Source organism: Liolophura sinensis, chromosome 2 (genome assembly GCF_032854445.1).
Source record: "Liolophura sinensis isolate JHLJ2023 chromosome 2, CUHK_Ljap_v2, whole genome shotgun sequence".
In the NCBI taxonomy this organism is placed as follows: Eukaryota; Metazoa; Mollusca; class Polyplacophora; order Chitonida; family Chitonidae; genus Liolophura; species Liolophura sinensis.
In genome coordinates, this window is record NC_088296.1 from 8,710,585 (window position 1) to 8,730,075 (window position 19,491).

At 39.6% G+C, this 19,491-nt stretch overlaps 2 protein-coding genes across 2 annotated transcripts in view; both read right to left on the reverse strand.

Annotated features, from left to right (window-relative positions):
* Positions 1–733: 733 nt before the first annotated feature.
* On the reverse strand, positions 734–11,365 carry LOC135462756 (procathepsin L-like). The gene is made up of 9 exons (XM_064739998.1): positions 11,255–11,365; positions 9,376–9,527; positions 6,404–6,509; positions 5,993–6,142; positions 4,947–5,076; positions 4,335–4,435; positions 2,306–2,471; positions 1,340–1,445; positions 734–915 (listed from the first exon to the last, which is right to left on the reverse strand). The coding sequence occupies exons 2-9, from the start codon at positions 9,516–9,518 to the stop codon at positions 804–806; spliced, it is 1,014 nt and encodes a 337-aa protein (XP_064596068.1). The 5' UTR covers positions 9,519–9,527; positions 11,255–11,365; the 3' UTR covers positions 734–803.
* Positions 11,366–13,478: 2,113 nt separating this feature from the next.
* Positions 13,479–19,491, reverse strand: part of LOC135462877 (fasciclin-1-like) — a 37,615-nt gene continuing 31,602 nt past the window's right edge. The window contains exons 10-13 of the mRNA XM_064740174.1: positions 18,952–19,099; positions 17,077–17,536; positions 16,232–16,361; positions 13,479–15,636 (exon numbers count right to left, since the gene is read on the reverse strand). Of these exons, the coding sequence (XP_064596244.1) occupies positions 15,437–15,636; positions 16,232–16,361; positions 17,077–17,536; positions 18,952–19,099 (938 nt within the window). The 3' untranslated portion in view covers positions 13,479–15,436. The remainder of the gene's footprint in view (positions 15,637–16,231; positions 16,362–17,076; positions 17,537–18,951; positions 19,100–19,491) is intronic.

Here is a 19,491-nt window from a genome sequence, read left to right on the forward strand (position 1 = left end):
CTGGATCGCATTAGTATCTATGCAGGCTTGGGATTTAACGTCGCCGCATTGTTGAGAGTCTCCTGTGTCACTGCGTCGTGCTGGCACGATAAGCACCTAGGCGGGTTTTGTTTATCTCCCCTCTCGAATTCTCACCCACGCGTATTGAAATACGCGGTTCCAGGACACCTGTGACCTCATCCGGCTTACATAACTTAAAACTCAAGAACGATAGTGAGTGAGTGAGTAAGTGCTTGGGGTTTAACGTCGTACTCAACAATTTTTCAGTCACGTAACAACGAAGGAATCCTTAGGGTGTATGTGATATGCCTTCTTGTTGCAGGGTGGATTTCCACCGCTCTTTTATCTAGTGCTGCTTCACTGAGACGACTTACCGAAGGCAAGTAAGCCGCCCCGCACAAGTCATTACACTGGTACGTGTCAACCAACTGTTGCACTATCCCTTTCATTCTCAACGCCAAGCGAGGAAGTTACAACTCTCTTTTTTAAAGTCTTAGGTGTGACTCGACCCAGGATTGATCCTGGATCTACCGCTCCTGCAAAGAACGATAATCTTTCAAAGAGATATCAGAGGTCGAAGGTTTATTAACCGATAAACCTGACAGCCATTATCCAAGTGAAACATTCTTGAGTCACAGGAAGTCATACCAAATTATGGGCATTTTTTTTAACTCGTCATAAAACCAAAGCCTTCCAGTACATACATGAGTTATTTTATTTTTCAATATACCTGTACAAGGGAGAATGCCATTCATAAATACATAATTTAAAACAGTTCACTATTTTACAGAGCAACCACCATTTTAGAAATCGCACAACATCTCGGGATAACTCGCGAGGCTTGCCACTCCACATAGGTTACCGTGGTCACGCGCTATGAGGATGTACCCCTTCATGCCCCAGCCAGTACCCCAGCTAAAAGACAAGAAAATTAGTGTTAAGGATACAGCAAATTAATTTAGATGGATGTTTGTTATTTTTTATTATTGAATAATATGAAGTAGAGCCCACTGTGTAAGAGTAAGACTTCACAGCTGACAGACGTGAGGTGCATTTCACTAGTGCTGTTATCGTGGAGATGAATTATTAATTCATTATTCATATGAATTATATGAATTAAGAAGTTAAACAAGAGCAACTTGCAAATAGCTCCATCATCCACCAAAAATTCAATGTCGCCTTGCACTAAGACCTGTCGTTAAGCGAATGATCATCTTTAAACACGACATAAAACTGTGACCGACGGTCAAACCTACCGACCGACAGACAGACGAAGAAACTTACAGATCTGATTGTCACAGCTAGGGAAGGAAATACACGCAAAGAAAGAAACAAATACCTATTTTTGACAATCCAGTATTTCTTGCCGTCCATTACTCCGTAGCCAACGACCAAGGCCGCATGATTGATGTCCGTCGAGGTACACTGTGGATCGTCGTATATACCTGGAAATGCAGGCGGCATTTACAGCATTGAAGGTGCTTACCTTCCAACTGTCGGGGCCCATTTATTTAACAAACGACTTAACACTTAAGTCAGAAATTTAAACACAGCTGCAATTAAAATAATTTCCTTTGGGATGTGTATAAAATTGCACACGGATGATGTACAAACAAAACGAACGTACCATTCACAATTTAAGTTGTTTTCTGAGTGGTTGAGTTTAAAAGCAATTAATGAATAATATTAATGGTTAGACTAAAACTCTAACTGAGGTAAGTTGACAAAGAAAACGTATTTCACCGCTAACGTGTGACCATTTGCCATCAATCAGAGCCGTCCATGCTGCTCTGGTTTTACTCTCTGTGCTGTACGTCTTGATTATATTAAATACTGGTTTGCTTAGTAAATACCAGAATTGCGCGGTGCCAGTTCAAACCCGGCGTTGAACGGGGAGCTTGTGTCCCATACCCTTCACTTGTCATTGTTCGCGAGGTCTTTGTGGCACCGCTCATTGAAGACCACTTATCTTCCACCAATCACGTCTGCATATCTATACATGCAGGCCTACGTTACACGGAGTCAATTTTGTCACTAACATGCCGAAAGTCAGTGGTTTATTCCCGGAATACATTGCCTTCTCCACCAATAAAATTTCCGCCGGTAGTAAAAGTGAAAAAGTCTGGAACTAATGCTTAAACAACAATTAAAAAAAAATTAAATAAATGAAGAAAGACTGATAGATTCTGCATATATGTGGTTTTCAGATTTTTCATAAAATATTCATTTTTCAAAAAGGGTTCGAGTAAAAGTTATGCATGATCTAACAAGTGGACATGTTGTTCATTTTATACGGACGACTTACCCGACTTGTAGAACTCCATCGAAGGAGCGCCAGCGTTCATACCGATGGTCACTGGGCCGTTCGTGTAGACAATGATCTGTAGAGCGGTCTCGTTGCCCTTGGGCAAGTCCACACATCCGCGAATTTTAGCCCCGATAGTATTAGGGTTGAATCGACATTTGCCATCCTAATAAAGATGTCGAGAACAACACTTTATCGTCTGTAGAAGGTTTAACTATGGAAGCCGATAGAGGACATGTCGTTACCATGCTACCACGACCTTTCTAATATAGGGTTCCTTCGCATCGCTACCTCGCTACCTCGCTGCTTCGCGAGGTAGCAAGACAGAGGGTAACGAGGTTATTATAATCACCTTAGTGTCAGGCTGAGTCATACACCACACAGTTGGATTCTTGCACCTTGGTGCCTTATTAAGTTTTACATCACTCAACATTACGTCACTCAAATTTCAGCGATCGAGAAGGTTGGCGCGCTAGTGTGGCGTAATGACTCATTTCTCCAATGCGGTCACTGTGAGTTTAAGACTAACTCTGACCTGCCTCCACTCTGGTTGTACACAGAAAATTCTTTCAGCAACTTACGGGTGGTCGTAGGTTTTCATCGGGCTCTGCTTGGTTTCCTCCCACCATAATGTTGGCTACCGTCGTATAGGTGAAAAATTCTTGAGTACGGCGTTCCAATCGGAAGTATACAACCTGGTTGAATCATCCTTACGTATTATATGACCATAAAAGATATGGATGCGTAGTAACAACCCGGCTAAACCACGCTCTCTCGATCAAAAACGCCAAATGTCACTCTGCAGTTGTCACTCACATCTATAGTCATTTTTGCTTCTTCAGGTGCACTCAGACCAGTTGCCCGTCTTACCATCCGAGATCCTTTATTTTGGAAATCAAATTTCAGATTCAAACCACCAACCAACTGAAATATGGCGTTGTCAAGATTAATAGGACGGACAATGATGGAAGGAAAATGGATCCGTATATATTCCCCCCCCCCACCCAAACAAAAAATCCCCTCGCTACCTGACTACCTCGCATCGCTACCTTGCCACTTCGTTACCTCGTTACCTCGCTGCCCTCGCCCTCTACTAGAAAGGTCCAGGTGGCCAGGTAGCGAGATGTCCTCTATCGGCTTCCATAGTTAACGGTATTTTAGGATGATCATTAGCAGCACTGAGAAGGCTGACTGCGGTCGATGTAAGTTCAAATCTATAGCTCATGCTGGCTTCCTCTCCGGTAGTACGAGGGAAAGTCTGTCAGCAACCCGCGGATGGGCGTGGATTTAGCCCGGTTTCTTCACACCATAAAGATGGCCGCCGTCGTATAAGTGAAGAAGTCTTGGGTACGCTTAAATTCAGTTAAATATAAAAAATTAAAACATATCAACAAATAAGAAGCTGGACTTATTGGAAAACTGTGTAAATGCTAAGCACTATCGCTGGGAATGTTTCTTTTTCTTTCTTTTCTATTTCTTGTTCTCATGTCAAAGCATGCATGATTTCGACATCGGTGTTTTCCGTTCGGAATTTTCATCGCCCATTTTGTATGAATTTTGTGTGTATGAATACAATCTTTAACAGCTTTTACAGTTAAATGTCAATTTCAATGTATATACTAATCAGTCAGTGTTAAATTAGGGGGGGAAATATCTATCTGCATTACGTTACAAATATTGCAGCCTCGTGTCTTCAGAATTGTATTATATAGGGGTGTTTTGAATGTGATTTTCCAAACTTATCAGGCTCCTATATTTGACCACATTTACTATATAAAATGTAATTAGTGTATACCTATGATAACGAAAATCAAGGAGCTGTAATTTAGTGAACTTAGACAGTTGCTGAAGGAACGAGGTGTCATTTCTGCCTGGGGCACACAGCGAGAGACGTGGTCTGTAAACCAATGTCAACAAGGGCTGTCGTAATATTTTAACCATCCACATAATACAGAAGAACAGTTCTTTCTTCTGGGGACAAAAAGTTCAAACTTGAAACTCATCTATTTTCAAAATCCAAGATACTAACCTTTGCTTCGTAAGGATACGACGCCTCCGTATCTATACCACCGTTTTCCCTGATGTATTCAAATGAGGTGTCCATATACCCACCATTACAACCGTAATTACCTGTCAACATATTTGTTGTTTTTTTTTTTTAATTGTGACTGCGGGGACAGACGATGACTTCGGTCATTGTTTATCTGGGACAGACGGTAACATTTTACGTGTAGTTATCGTGACGTGCAATGACACAAATAAACTTTGAATTAAAAAGAAACCGAATCGCCATTTATTCGCTTACAGATGAGATAGGATTTCTTGGGTTAAAACCTACAAAAAGGCTTGAATACTGTAAATGTGCCATACCTAAAGCTCAGCCTAGGAATAGCTACCGTATAGACTTTCCTGTCTCTCAGATCAGCCAGTTAGCGTCCACTCCGTATCCCTTTAAGCAAATTCTAGTATAATGTATTAACAAGTTCAAAAGGCCATTGCTGTCTTGTACTTAGACTCATAGTCAAGCCAACTACTCATATTAAAAAATGGCCATACACACAGACAGAACAACTTCCACGGCTATTTGTCGGAGATAATTTGCCTTCATTTCGAACTAGCTTCAAGTAAACAAAAGACTCACCATACTTGTCGGAACAGTCCATCAGGTTTTGCTCTGAAAGAGACACGAGTTGATGTGGGGAGCAGTACATGGCGTGTCTAGCCTCGACTGACCCGGTTACCGCAAATGCCCAAGGGGAGCCACACTGGCCCTGTGTATGTTAAAGAAATAGTTTCAATGAAATTGTTTATGTATTCTATATACATGTAACCCTGCTAATACAGCAGCATATGAAACAATTTTTAGCCAAATTTAGTCAATCTGTTCTTCATAGAAAATATTTTTGCCCAATACAATTACTTTTTTTATTCAAACGGAGCGTTTTTTTTTTCGCATGACAAATCTTATTTTAACGAGAACAATTATAACATTGTTTAAATATATCCAGCGCAGTGGAAATGTTGTCTCTTGACTGTTGGTGACAGTCAAGACCCAAAGGATGCAACACTAGTCTTTATATAGTGAAGAAATGTGGACCTAAGTTACAGTGGGTTATTATTCACCTGCGATTTGATTTTTCATGTTTTCTATATACCTCATTGTATCCATGTTCGTCAATAGTTCGTCAATAGATTTTTTTATTTTAAATTTTTTTGCTCACAAAGGAGAATATATTTTACAAACAGAATTGCTCACAGATTTATGAGTTATACCTAATAGTATCTATGCTTATTAAAAAATTCGTCGAAAAAGTCATTCAATAGATTTGTTTTGTTTACAAAGGAAAACATATTTTACAAACAAAATTGTTTACAAATTTATTAGTTATACCTTATAATGTCTATGCTTATTAAATAATTCGTCGACAAAGTTATTCAACAGATTTTTTTATTCACATGGGAAGATATATTTTGCACATAGAATTGTTTCTAAATTCTTGAGACGAGGAAACCGGTGATCCCTGAGTAAACAGCCGCCCTTTGTAAGATACCTGGCAATCTTCAACACTCAAACCTGAAGCCGAAGCACTGAGAGATGGATTCGAGCACACGACCTCATCGGCCAAGGGCCTGATCTATTTTCATCGTGCCAGCGACGTCACCACCTCAGCCAGAGAAGGTCTTTACCTGGTTTTTCACTGGTGTAATGAAGCCCAAACTGCGCCAGTCCATGCTCTCGGGAAGTTTGCCATGACGGTAATCAGGCTTCCCTTTACAGAAATGCTGCGCGTTCGATAGATCTCCATATCGTAAAAGACGTTTGTGCTCCTTCCGCGTCTGGATGTAGGGCGTGAATGAATAATTGAATAAATCAGTGAAAAAATGTTTAAATACCTTTTTTTGCAATATATATATATACAATATATATTTCTTTATCACTGCATTACAAGGTGAACTATTTTCACAATCTACACCTTATTGATCCGTGTAAAAGCCAGGTGAACTTTGCTCATGTAATATACACAAATAAGCAAATCTGACATTAAATAGCGATCAAGTTTTTTAACCTGTTCAGTTTCCATCGTGTAAGTCAATTACCATATCAGCGAAAGCGTTGACCCCCAGTCTGTACGAGTGACGTCCCTTATCGGCTTCACTGTTGTGTTGGTTAATAAACGCTACATTTTGCTTCCAGATTTGATACCTGTGAGAAAAATATTTTAAAAAATCAAAACAGTCGTACTTACAGGATACGAGTCACATAATATAACAAACACCTAATATAAACCATAGGGCTATCACAAAACTTGTACCTGTATGCCAGTTGAAAAGATTGGGTTTGTCCTTTTGTTCGTCAGTGGGCCCCTTCCCGGAGTGCTTGGAGTTTTAACGTCGTACTCAACAATTTTTCAGTCATATGACGACCAAGGAATCCTTAGGGTGCCTACAATGTGCCCCTTGTAACTGGACAGATTTTCACCGTTCTTTTATCTAGTGCTGCTTCAGTGAGACGACTTACCGAAGGCAAATAAGTCGCTCCGCCCGAGCCATTATACCGATACGTGTCAAGCAGTCGTTGCACTATCCCCTTCATGCTGGACGCCAAGCGAGGAAGTTACAATTTCTTCTTTCAAAGTTTTAGGTGTGACTTGACCCAGGACTTACCCTGGATCTACCGCTCGCGAAGTGGACGCTCTACCAACTGTGCTGTAAGGAGGGATCCCCTAAGAAGCTCATTGTGAAAAGCTGGTTATTCACTGAATTGAGGTCACATTCATAGCAGGTGTTACAAATTTCCACAGGTTACAAATTTCCACAGGTTACAAATTTCCACAGGTTACAAATTTCCACATGTATGTGTTATTCTGTCCTAAGTTTGATACATTTAGGTCAGTCGCATTTTTCTGCTTACAGTTTGCTGGGTTGCTCTCGGCCATTTAATGTAACAACAACAACAACAACACAAGTATAAGATTTTTCTGTACTCTTATTCACCTTTTTTTGCCCTGATCTGTAAGCTGGAAAACATCTTGATGACATTGACAGGTTTACATTTACATCTTCCATAACTCATGGTTAGCAATTAAACCTACGCATGTGACTTATTCGCCGTACAAGAGGACAGATCTTGTTGACGTAAGGTGTGACACCTACATGTATGTCTTCATCTCCACATGTATTTAGCCCAATCAAATTCTTTTCAGGGGACCTCCGTGCCCGGCACCAATGCTGTCGTTGTCAGGTCAAATCCAGCTCATGCTGGCTTCTTCGCCGGCTGTAGCCTACGTGGACAGGTCTGTCAGCAACCTGCGGACAGTCGTGGGTTTCCCCCCGGGCTGTGCCTGGTTTCCTCCCACCATAATGCTGGCCGCCGTGGTATAAGTGAAATATTCTTGAGTACGGCGTAAAACACCAATGAAATAACTAAATACATCTTTTTCAGAAATATGGGAAGTGAGAACAGCTACCTGATTGGCCCCTTTGTGTATTGCTTAACGACAATTCCGTTTGGTGCTAACATTTCACCTCATCTCCAGCCAATTAAGATGAGGTGTTTCACCGGATCTAGCATGTCTAGTTATAGGGGTAAAAATCAGAACAAAAAGCCACACCCAGGTAAGACCTTAGTTAAATCGGCCAATCGCCGCTGTAAATCCAAATAAACCAACCGAATATAAGTGCCAGTCGAAATACTACTTCGATCATTTACGAAACAAAATTTGTTGACGACCGACATATTACTCCAACCAGGGGCAGGTTTGGTGGGCGTGGTTATCACTGCACGGTGTGTCAATCACCCCGTTTAACTAAAATGTGATGCAACCGGAAATGTTTTCATTGAGAGTAAAGAATGCGCATGTGCTTGTGGCAAAGGTCATATTTTTACAAATGGAAAGCAAACCATAGTTTTCAAGGAAGATGACATTTACCATCCAAAGTAAATACATATTGTAAGAAAAAATAGTAGACTGCAAATCTTTAAAGGAAAAGGAGTATGGAATGTGAAGTAAGCATCACCAAAGACCATAATATTTTTTGGTATAAAATACATTTACGTATTTTATACACTGAATGGAATGGAGTTCAAGATTTCTGACTGTGAGATAGGCTTTTCAGACCACAATGATAATGAGATCACACAATTCTGTTCCACACATTTGTCTTCCGGTTTGAATGACATTCTTCTGAAGTGTTTGTGGGAAAGTTTGTCAGCAGCCTGCAAAAAGTTGCGGGTTTCCGCAGGTTTCCTGCTATCATAATTCGAACTAGTCTCCGTCGTATAAGTAAAATATTCTTGAGTACAGCGTGAAACACTAATCAAAAAAAAATGCGTTAAGTTACTGTGTGCCTCTGCACGAAAATAAAAAAGCTTCCAACTCTGAATTCGTGTTTTAGGGATATAGAAGAGTCGGTGTGACGTCATTGACGACATGTATTACAAAGTGTATAAAGTCCACCTTACAAATCAACCATTTGACTTCCATTGTCATTCAGTGAAAAAAAGAAGCAGTTGAAAATATTTTAACTGTACTGATGCTAACTTCAGGTTTAATGTTCTTTTCCTTTTAAACATCATAGCGAAACATGACAAAAGAGTTTAATGCCAACAGCCAAAAACATTCACAAGTGTCTCAAAAGATGGAGCAATTTTATTTCTCTAAACCGGTACATTGACATGCATGTACATGTACGCGTCACAACGGTATTTTGCGTTACCTTGCAATGTATGCAACTTGAGGTCTCATATTTTACTTCAGATGGAACAAAAATCGTAGGAGGTATATTACGAGGTGTTTGATTAAAATAATAAATCAATACTATCTTGCACAAGGGCAAAATTCTTTACTGTTGAAGCATGGTCGCAACAGTTTCTCTGCCCCCATGCATAGGTAAGTGGCACGTACAAGATACATATTTTTAGATGTGTTTTTGGAATATTGTCCTGTGATGTTATTTTTCAAGTTTCGATTCTATATATAGTTATCAAAACTGTCACCGACTAAAACATCAAGTCGTACCTAAATTTCACAAATCAACTCTCCTATTTTTTTTCACACTTTTGAAATTACCTTTTGTCGTCCTCTGATCCTTCGTACACCTTTCCGTAGTTTGTTTTGAACGTCTTCCATTCGTCCACTGGTGATGTACTTATCACGTGACCGAAGGATTCGGCCAATACTAGGGCCCCACACAACGCAACGAGCACCTTCATCTTTTTGAGCTGTTGGTTGAATACATATATATATATATATATATATATATATATATATATATATATATATATATATATATACATAAACTACAGAACCATATTATTTTTTCCAAGAGCGCATGTGGAATACTAACTTCAGTCACAATCAAGATTTTTGTTGTTGGCAGGCAACAAACTGGTAGGCAGAAGCAGACATACGTGTTGTTGAAGTTTAGTAGAATAAACCCGTCACAGAGAGGTAACATGAGCAAGTCATCTAAAAAAGGAAACACTCGATAGCACAGTTTAGGGTCAATGTCGATTACAACGGTATATGCTCTTGTCAACATATAACGGTCTCTTCTACAAGAAAGCTGTCCACACAGTTTTATTTTGATTATATCAATACTTAATCGTCTATTTGATTCATGTTTTAATTTTTTTTTCCATTTATATAACATTGGTCAAGGCTGGGGATGGAGGAAACCCGAGTGCCCGAACAAAACCACCGACCTTGACCGGGTACCTGATAAACCTTCTGACTTAAACCCGCAGCTGAAACAGCTAGAGCTGGATTTGATCACGCGAAATGAAATCCATAGTGTTCATTTTCAGTATACGCAAACACAGGAAATCCACTGAAACAGTCACGTTTCACAACTACGTGTACCTGCTAAACAAACATCCAGATTTATTTATTTATTTTTTTATTTGGTGTTTTACGCCTTACTCAGAATGCTTCTCTTATATGCATTATTTTGGGAGGAAAAAGAGTCCGGGGGAAACCCACGATCATCCGCAGGTTGCTGGAGGATCTTAACACTGAGGGCCGGAGCATCCAGATTTACTTATTAATTTGGTGTTTCACGCAGCACTCAAAAATATTTTACTTATACGACAACAGCCAGCATTATCGTGGGAGGAAACCGAGTAGATCTGAACACATACGTCTGGACCCTCTTTATGTAAAGCCGCAGCACATTGCTGAAATCTAGAATCTGTCACGCAAATTTGGCAAGGTACTTACGAACTTTTCCTTGTATACGTCATATGCTTAATGTTTGAGTCATATGACGACAAAAAGGCCCAATTTGTATGCACATCTATACTGTCTTTTGTGGCAAGGCGAGTCTATGCTGCCACACCATACCAGCCATGCAGTGGTGTTTCTTTGCTCTAGCCTCTCGGTACTGAGCGCCAGCCGAGACAGCGACAAGTACCATTAGCTGTAGGTTTTGGTTATCCGTGTATGTATGTATGTATGTAGGTATGTATGCAAGTATGCTTGAGGTTTTACTTCATGCTTAACAAATTTTCAGTCAGCACATTATGTCTTCTAGTGGGAGTGCAAGTTCATGCGCTAAATTGCTGCTGTCACTGAAGTATTATGCTGGAGACACCAGACATGACATCCTACTTAGCCACTTAATACCGACACCGGGCCAACCAGTCTTGTTTCCTTGCTCTAGCCTCTAAGTGCTGAGGGAACGTTGAGAGCGGGTCCGGAAATACAAAAATACATGGTCCAAGACTAGAATTGAACCTGCATTCCTTGAGTGCACCGTGGTTGGGCCTCGCACACCCATCACTCTATGAATCACGTCCCGCTCACTATTGTCTAATGCGTCATTGTCATATTTGCTGCTTATGCTTAGGAATTAATAAATAAGTGATTATGGCTTAACGACACATCGGCAATGTTTCAACCATATCATGGCGAAATCTGTAGCCTATAAAGGGATAGGCGAGAAACTTACCTGTGGCTGAGCTGAACCTAGCTACGTGTATAAACGTGTCCCGACGTACATGTATATGTGTATGATAATAAGAGTAATATAATATTTAGACACACCTCCCTGCCACGTGACTAAAGCACGTGCATAGATACCATGTGAATCTTATTATGACCTTGACATGAGGTTAAGACCTATGGAAGGTCTGTATAGATTTTCTTATGCCCGTGTTCCATTATATTGCATTGTAGACACTAAAAAAAACCATCCTACAAGAACCGTAGATTTCCATGACCAACGATTTTTTTGTTGTTGTGGGGGGAGGGGGGGGCGGAAGGGGTTATAGTATCTACAAAATTTTCTCTCACGGCCGGGATTGATCCCTCGTTTCTCTCACCGAGCCAAGTCACTCTCCAACACAAGTATTCAAGCAGACTTGCAAGTGCTGTAAATTCCTTGACAACAAAACGTGACAACAAAATTCCTAAGCAATTGCACCTGACACACTGTAGATACTTGCAGGCTCCTGTACATACAGATCATGCGTTTTCCGAGATTGTCCGTTTTAATTTTAGTCATCGAAAACGGCGAAGCGAATTGAAACTATCGGGAATTAATGCTTTGTGGACACTGACGTACAAATAAGAACGGACACTTAAATGTAACACAGCATTGAATCGGCTCAACTCAATATCTTGAATTCAATCTCTATAGAACCTCGGTTTTATGAAGTCACATTATAGACATAAGAGATCCCTCTTTTAACAAAACACACCGATAATATACTCATATTTTACAAAGATCAGTTTTTGGTGCTGCTTCGCATACCGGCTCATGGCTTATTGAGTGTGAGCCAAGAACAAGATTGTCAGTCTATCTTAATCCCAGGTCTTAGTAATTTAAAGGATAGCCTTTATTACAGAAAAAAAATTCGATGTTTTAAAACAATGGGTATTGCAGAGAATAATTGAATTCACGTCCTTAAATTACAATATAAGAGTTCGTCATAACGAACTGCGGACGACCTGGAAATAGGTGTTACGGTTGACGTATTCACAGAGTGTATATGTCCTTATACGTGTGGAATAAGGACCGGCTACAAGGCTGAACTGAACATCATTTACATTGGTTTTACTACTGGCTTGCACTAAGCGACAAGTTAGTTGGCCTAATCGGTGATAATTGTTGTTAACAGACAAAAAAAACAGTGATTTACGAAAAAGACTCGATTTTATTCGACGATGTCCATGACATATAAATATGTTGCAGAGCTCCAGTTTGTGAGGCCAAGTACTGTACCAAAACTAAACCACAGACTACAATCTGGCGAGAAGATGGCCAACTCATAAGATAGTTCTATATGTATAGTTCATAGCTAGCATCGTCCATTAACTCTGTACATATGTAACAAGACCTACTGATTCGTGTCTACTATCAACAATTCCTTAACCACACAAGACAGTTCTTTAACATATACCGTAACAAATATACCAAAACACTATCAAAACGCACCTTCACTGTACAATCTGTGCTGCCTAACATGACACAAACCAAGAGGTATAACTTTAGGTCAGGAATGTATTTAGTGCAACCTTAACACAACTGTGGAATTCGTCACTATCTTATATTTTGGTGATTAACACCAAACCAAAATATTTTCGGACACAATACAGTATTTAACTGTTTTCAGAGTTTGTACATGAACTTGTGACAGTTATATATTAAAACGTCACTGTTTTAGTTTACCTCACATACACATTTACACTATGTGAAAGAAATACACGGCGAAGATTATTATTGTAATAATAATAATAATAATAATAATAATAATAATTGTGAGGGACGTTTGAGGTGAAACAAATTCCATTTGTTTTTTGGCCAAAAATTTGTTAAAATGATGTTCAGCAAAGAGTTCGTAGAGGTAAAGCAGGTGTCGGACGCCTGACAAACCTCCTGTAAAGCCGTTTCACATGCAGGTTGATCTTTTCATTTGCACAATTCAAGAAAACAAGAGTACAAGTGATACGAAATATATTTTCCTGAATCCTCTTCCGGCAAGCCGCATTGGGGGTGCGTCTGATGTCAAAGTGACAAACTGATCGGTGGAAGAGGAATGTTAGCTTCACAATCACAGTATATGTGCCTATAGAAAGATGGAATTTAAACAGCAAAATGACAATGAAGGCTGTAATCGAGCTGCCAATTCACTGGTGAGACACCAATGCTACAAGCATTTGGTGTTGCATACTTTTAAGACTATAAATCCACATGCATTTCACAAACAAAGAGGGAATTTAAACAGCGAATGATGAAAACGACTGTTAAATTCCAACTGCTTCTGTTCACAAAAACAAGTCTGCACCAATAAGAGTAAACCCACCATAGGACAATTTCCATCCAATAATGAAATATCAATTTTCAAAACTCCGAGCAGCCAATATGAGCTGATCTTTGACACAATGGTACAAGACATAAAGATCTACACTAATATTTATTCAGCTGACACGTGCGTATAATGTTTATAAAGATGCAAACGAAATATACAATGTTCAATGGTGCATATATAATTATGTGTGTACCACTATTTCAGTTGCATCTGAACTGGAATAAAAGCTATGTAACGTCAGCTGAAGCGATTTAAAAGCGTACAAGTGCAATGGTAAAATACACACAAAATGTACGTATGAACAGTATTGTACAGATCAATGCTAAGCTAAATTCGAGATACACGCGTATAATATTAGCTTAAGTATATAACATAGTTTTACTAACGGTACCTTAAATAAATAATAAAGGTAGTTTGCCTATTAACATACAATAATGTAGAATATAAAATTCATAACAAGTTGTCAAATGACTTTTAAAAGCAGGTTATATCCTATAAAATCAAACTTTTACATCCAAATCTTAATTCTGTTGACCTGAGTTATGAAAAGGAGTTTTTCAGGGCTAAGGTGGCTTGTTTATAATGATTGAGTGATCCCTTGATTGTTGTTTGAAGCCATACTTTAAAACTTTTCACTTAAATAATGGCTACGAATTTTATGGGTGGATGAAAACAGAGCGAACAGGGAAATCCACTGACATTCGGTAGGTTACTGATGCGCTTCCCCACTTGTGCCGTACACATTTGTTCGCCTTGTTATGGACGACATGATGCTTTAAGCAAACGTTAGACACACAATGGCGACACAAGCGTAGCCAACTCTTTCTCACCAAGGTCTTACAAACGTTCAGAGTGGCGGAAACCGCAAAGTCCCTCTCCTTGGCTGGGTTTGAACCCACACACCTTTACCGCCATAGCTATCTACACTAAAGTAGGCATTTCAAACTATGCCCGGGATCACGCCCTACTTCTTTCAGTACATCAGGGATGAATACATACCGTGCCTAAGTACATCAGGAACTGATCAACGCTATGCATGATTCTGAATATGTTGGGAATCAACTACAATTCAGCATGTTTAAAAAAAATTCACCAAAAATGTATTTGTGGAGAGAAAAAATCAAACTTGATATGCACAAATCAATAAAAATATTTACTGCATGTAATAGCACTTATATGTGTATTTGTGATATGTATACATATACAAGGTTGAGTCGCGTACAGGGAATGTCAAATTCCCCAAAGTATGACCGAGTTTTACCACGTTTTAAATGGATTTTAACTGAATACCATATTGGTGAAAGGTAGGTGAACTATAAACTTCATGTACGACGACATATTTATTTATTTTTACTCAACTGATGTTCTATGCCGTACTCAAGAACATTTCACTGTGCAGAGCTCACAGGAAACGCATGACCATTTGCACACTGATGGCGACCTTCGCACATACGGCTGTAGAGGCACGTTCTATGTATGTTAATGCATACAGTGATGTTTACATGTAATAAAGTCTTTAATGGGGCTATCATGAAAAATGGGAAGAACATTTCTCCCTAGCATATCATGAATAGAGCAGTAAGAGTTAAAAACTGAAGAGCAGAGATGACGAAATTATGTTCACAGAACAACAATTCTTGATTAATATGAATCAAAGTAATCTACAAAACTGATTTAAAATTGGATAAAATTTAAGATAGTTACCAAGATGTATCAAAAATAAAAATACAAAGGAGATATTTACACCATTTCATCGCTCAGAGTTCACTCTCTAGATAAAGTCCCAATGAAAAAAGCAGCAATCTGTATCAATGGAGAGATCATAAGAGTTTGACAACAGCTGTTACTAGGAAGAGAACAACTACAGAAACTGCACTAGGTCTGCTACCGTAAGACACCGCCCTTGTCCTGTCTTCCTCCACTGCTAGGATATCACGGACGATGTGGACTACGCCATTGGTCGCTCCCAAATCCATGTGAATGACTTGTGTGCGCTTTCTACCAAATACAATCTCCACATCTGTAAACATAACCAAAAGAAGAAAAATCTATGAATTTAACAGAATTTCAGCAATGAGCTGCTGGCATTTGCAACCTTTGTTTGGTGACAAGAGTAAAACGATACCGAACGTTCGCAGCATGGCCTTGTATGATTTCTTCCTTCTATCCGGTAATTAATACTTTGAACAGAGTTAATTTACATTTCTTTACTTCCAAAAATTCTACACGTGCAACTGCTTTCTTAGATGAGGTTTTGAGATCACACACGTATTTCCGTTTTTTACATTATTTAAGCATAAAAAAAACTTTAAAAGACCAGTCCTACTGTAATTCATCAGATATGATTTCACAGAAATAAAAAAAAACTATTTTCAAAAATGTTTGTTCGACAAATAGGGCAAACATTTTCTCAAGAACCTGATGTGATCCCCACATGCCTTAAATATTGTCCGAAAAGGCCACTGTACATGTATTTTGTCCAAATTTCAATGACTTGTACAGTAATAATTATGTAACAGAAAAAAATGACATAGTTTTGAGGGCAAGTGTATCCAGCACTATGAATAGCACCAACTTTGTCTAATCATTTACCGTTCACATTGTACTGAACTTACATGCACGGATACCGTATCCATTCTTCTTCAGGACAATTTCCTCGCCGTTATCTGTTCTAAATATGTGGTTACCTTCAGGAAGTTTGTCCATGTGGATTGTGCGGTAAGGTATGACATGACGCCGCATGATCTGTAAGAGAGAAGGACAAATCATGAAAAGGTTTATTTATTTCATTACCTGATTGTTGTTTTAAGCCCTACTCAAAACACATTTCACTTATACAGTCAGCATTATGATGGAGGAAAACCAGGCACAGCCCATGGTAAGCCACGAGGATCCACAGTTTGCTGTCAGGCCTTCTCACGTAGATCTGGTGAGTAAGCCAGCCAGCATGAGCTGAACTTGAACTTAAACTCAATGCGCCACGCTGACAGACTAATTACTTGGTCACACAGGCCCAGATCATGACAAAAAAACCCCCAAAAAACAAAACAAAGTATTGTTTGGTGGGTAAAAATCTACTTTCGGAACCACACAAAAGCTTGAAGCATACGTAACATTTAATTGTTATAGAGGCCTCCGTGGCTCAGTTGGTTAGCACGCTAGCACAGCGTAATGACCTATAAGCCTCTCTCACCAATGTGTTAAGTTTCTCTCCGGCTGTACGTGGAAGGTCTGTCAGGCACCTGCGGATGGTCGTGGGTTTGCCCAGGCTTTGCCCGGTTTCCTCCCACCATAATAAGTGAAATATTCTTGAGTACGGCGTAAAATACCAATCAAATAAATAAATAAATTTAATTGACCCTCAACTCTTGTTTCCTTGCAGTTGCCAACTTCTCAAAGCTATGCCGGTGGAATCTGGATTTCGAGGTATAAAGGTAGATAACTCATTTTCAGAACGCACCCATCTGTATCTAATTGGATCCTGCATGATCGTCCGGCCAAGGTTGGTCTCCTCAAAGTACTCCATTGCACTTCCATTGACAACAAACACAGTGAACTCCTGAGGGACATCCTGATAGTCCACGTATGAGTTCCCATAGCGGTTGTTTTGACCGTAGTTGTTCTGGTTTTGATTGTTGTTGTTCTGGTTTTGGTTGTAATTGTTCTGGTTTTGGTTGTAATTGTTCTGGTTTTGGTTGTAGTTGTTTTGGTTTTGGTTGTAGGTGTTTTGGTTGTAGCGGCTGGTTGAGGTCCTGTAGTTGTTTTGGTTGTAGTTGTTCTGGTTGTAGTTGTTCTGGTTGTATCGGTTATTGTAGTAACTACTTGGCACAACACAGGTACGTCCAGGTGAACCTTGTGTCAGTCCACGATCTCTAAGATACTCTCCTAAAGTCAGTCCATTCATCACCAGGTAAGTTTTACTGAAAACAAATAACAAAAAACAGTCAGTCCACAATCTCTCAGGTAGGCCTACTCCCTTAAAGTGAGCCGGTAAGTTTTACTAAAAACAGATTATACAAAACAGGCAGTCCACATTTCACAGGTAGGCCTACTATCCTAAAGTCAGTCCATTCATCACCAGGTAAGTTTTACTGAAAATAAAGAGTCAATCCACTCTATCTGAGATTTTCAGATAATCTCATGAAGTCAGGAAAAAAGTCCACCCAGTCATCAACAGGTAAGTTTCATGGTCAGTCCACAATCTCTCAGTTACTTTTCTAAAGTTTGCCCAGTCATCAACAGGTAAGTTTCACTGCCAGTCCATAATCTCTCAATTACTTTTCCAAAGTCTGCCCAGTCATCAACAGGTAAGTTTCACTGTCAGTCCATAATCTCTCAGTTACTTTTCTAAAGTCTGCCCAGTCATCAACAGGTAAGTTTCACTGCCAGGCCACAATCTCTCAGTTACTTTTCTAAAGTCTGCCCAGTCATCAACAGGTAAGTTTCACTGCCAGTCCATAATCTCTCAGTTACTTTTCTAAAGTCTGTCCAGTCATCAACAGGTAAGTTTCACTGTCAGTCCACAATCTCTCAGTTACTTTTCCAAAGTCTGCCCAGTCATCAACAGGTAAGTTTCACTGTCAGGTCACAATCTCTCAGTTACTCTTGTAAAGTCCACCCAGTCATCAACAGGTAAGTTTCACTGTCAGTCCATAATCTCTCAGTTACTTTTCTAAAGTCTGCCCAGCCATCAACAGGTAAGTTTCACTGTCAGTCCACAATCTCTCAGTTACTTTTCTAAAGTCTGCCTAGTCATCAACAGGTAAGTTTCACTGTCAGTCCACAATCTCTCAGTTACTTTTCCAAAGTCTGCCCAGTCATCAACAGGTAAGTTTCACTGTCAGGCCACAATCTCTCAGTTACTCTTCTAAAGTCCACCCAGTCATCAACAGGTAAGTTTCACTGTCAGTCCACAATCTCTCAGTTATTTTTCTAGTCTGCCCAGTCATCACTAAGAAAGTTCTACAGAAAACACACTAAAATACAGTCCACAACTTTTAATCCACACAGATAATCTCTCCAGGTTTTGAATTACTTGGGAAGAACAGCAGTTAAATAAATAAATGAATTTAACTATGGAACATAAAGGTGCAAATCGAAAGAATGTGACACGTACACTTCTAATTCCAATTTCTACCTAAAATACCATGTTTCCACTGCAATCTTTGGAGCAAATTAAAGAACAATTTATGCACACTTAGAAATTTGATTTTGGAGACAATACTAAATTGGTTGGATTGGCCAGATTCAGTTGAGGGCTTCAGAATATGCTTAAATAAACCCCTCGCAAAAAGCGAAAAGATCGAACGATTCCAGTATGCAAATATGCACTTACTACAGCCAGGCGTCTTCACAGATTGTTGTTGGAATGTCCTTGGGAGGAATGCCAAACACACGATCGATGTACTGTACATAACCATTGGTTACTCCAACATCTGGGCGTACAACTCTGGCTCGCACGTACCCTGCCTCCACGTAAGTGTCTGAAAAAACATAAAGTCCAAAAATAATGTGAGCTTCAAAATGAAAAGCAAAAGGAAATTTTAACTGTGGGCAGAACTACTTAAAAAAAGAAAAGATAATAGATGCTGGCTGGTGGACAGCTGAGAAAGGCTTGCCTGGCAGCAATGGGTGAGTGAGTGAGTGAGTGAGCGCTTGGGGTACTTAACAATTTTTCAGTCATATGACAACGAAGGAATCCTTAGTGCATGTAATGTGCCTCCTTATTGCAGGATGGATTTCCAGCGCTCTTTTATCTAGTGCTGCTTCACTGAGATGACTTACCAAAGGCAGGTAAGCCACCCCGCCCGAGCCATCATACTGATACGGGTCAATCAGTTGTTGCACTAGCTCTTTCATGCTGAACGCCAAGCAA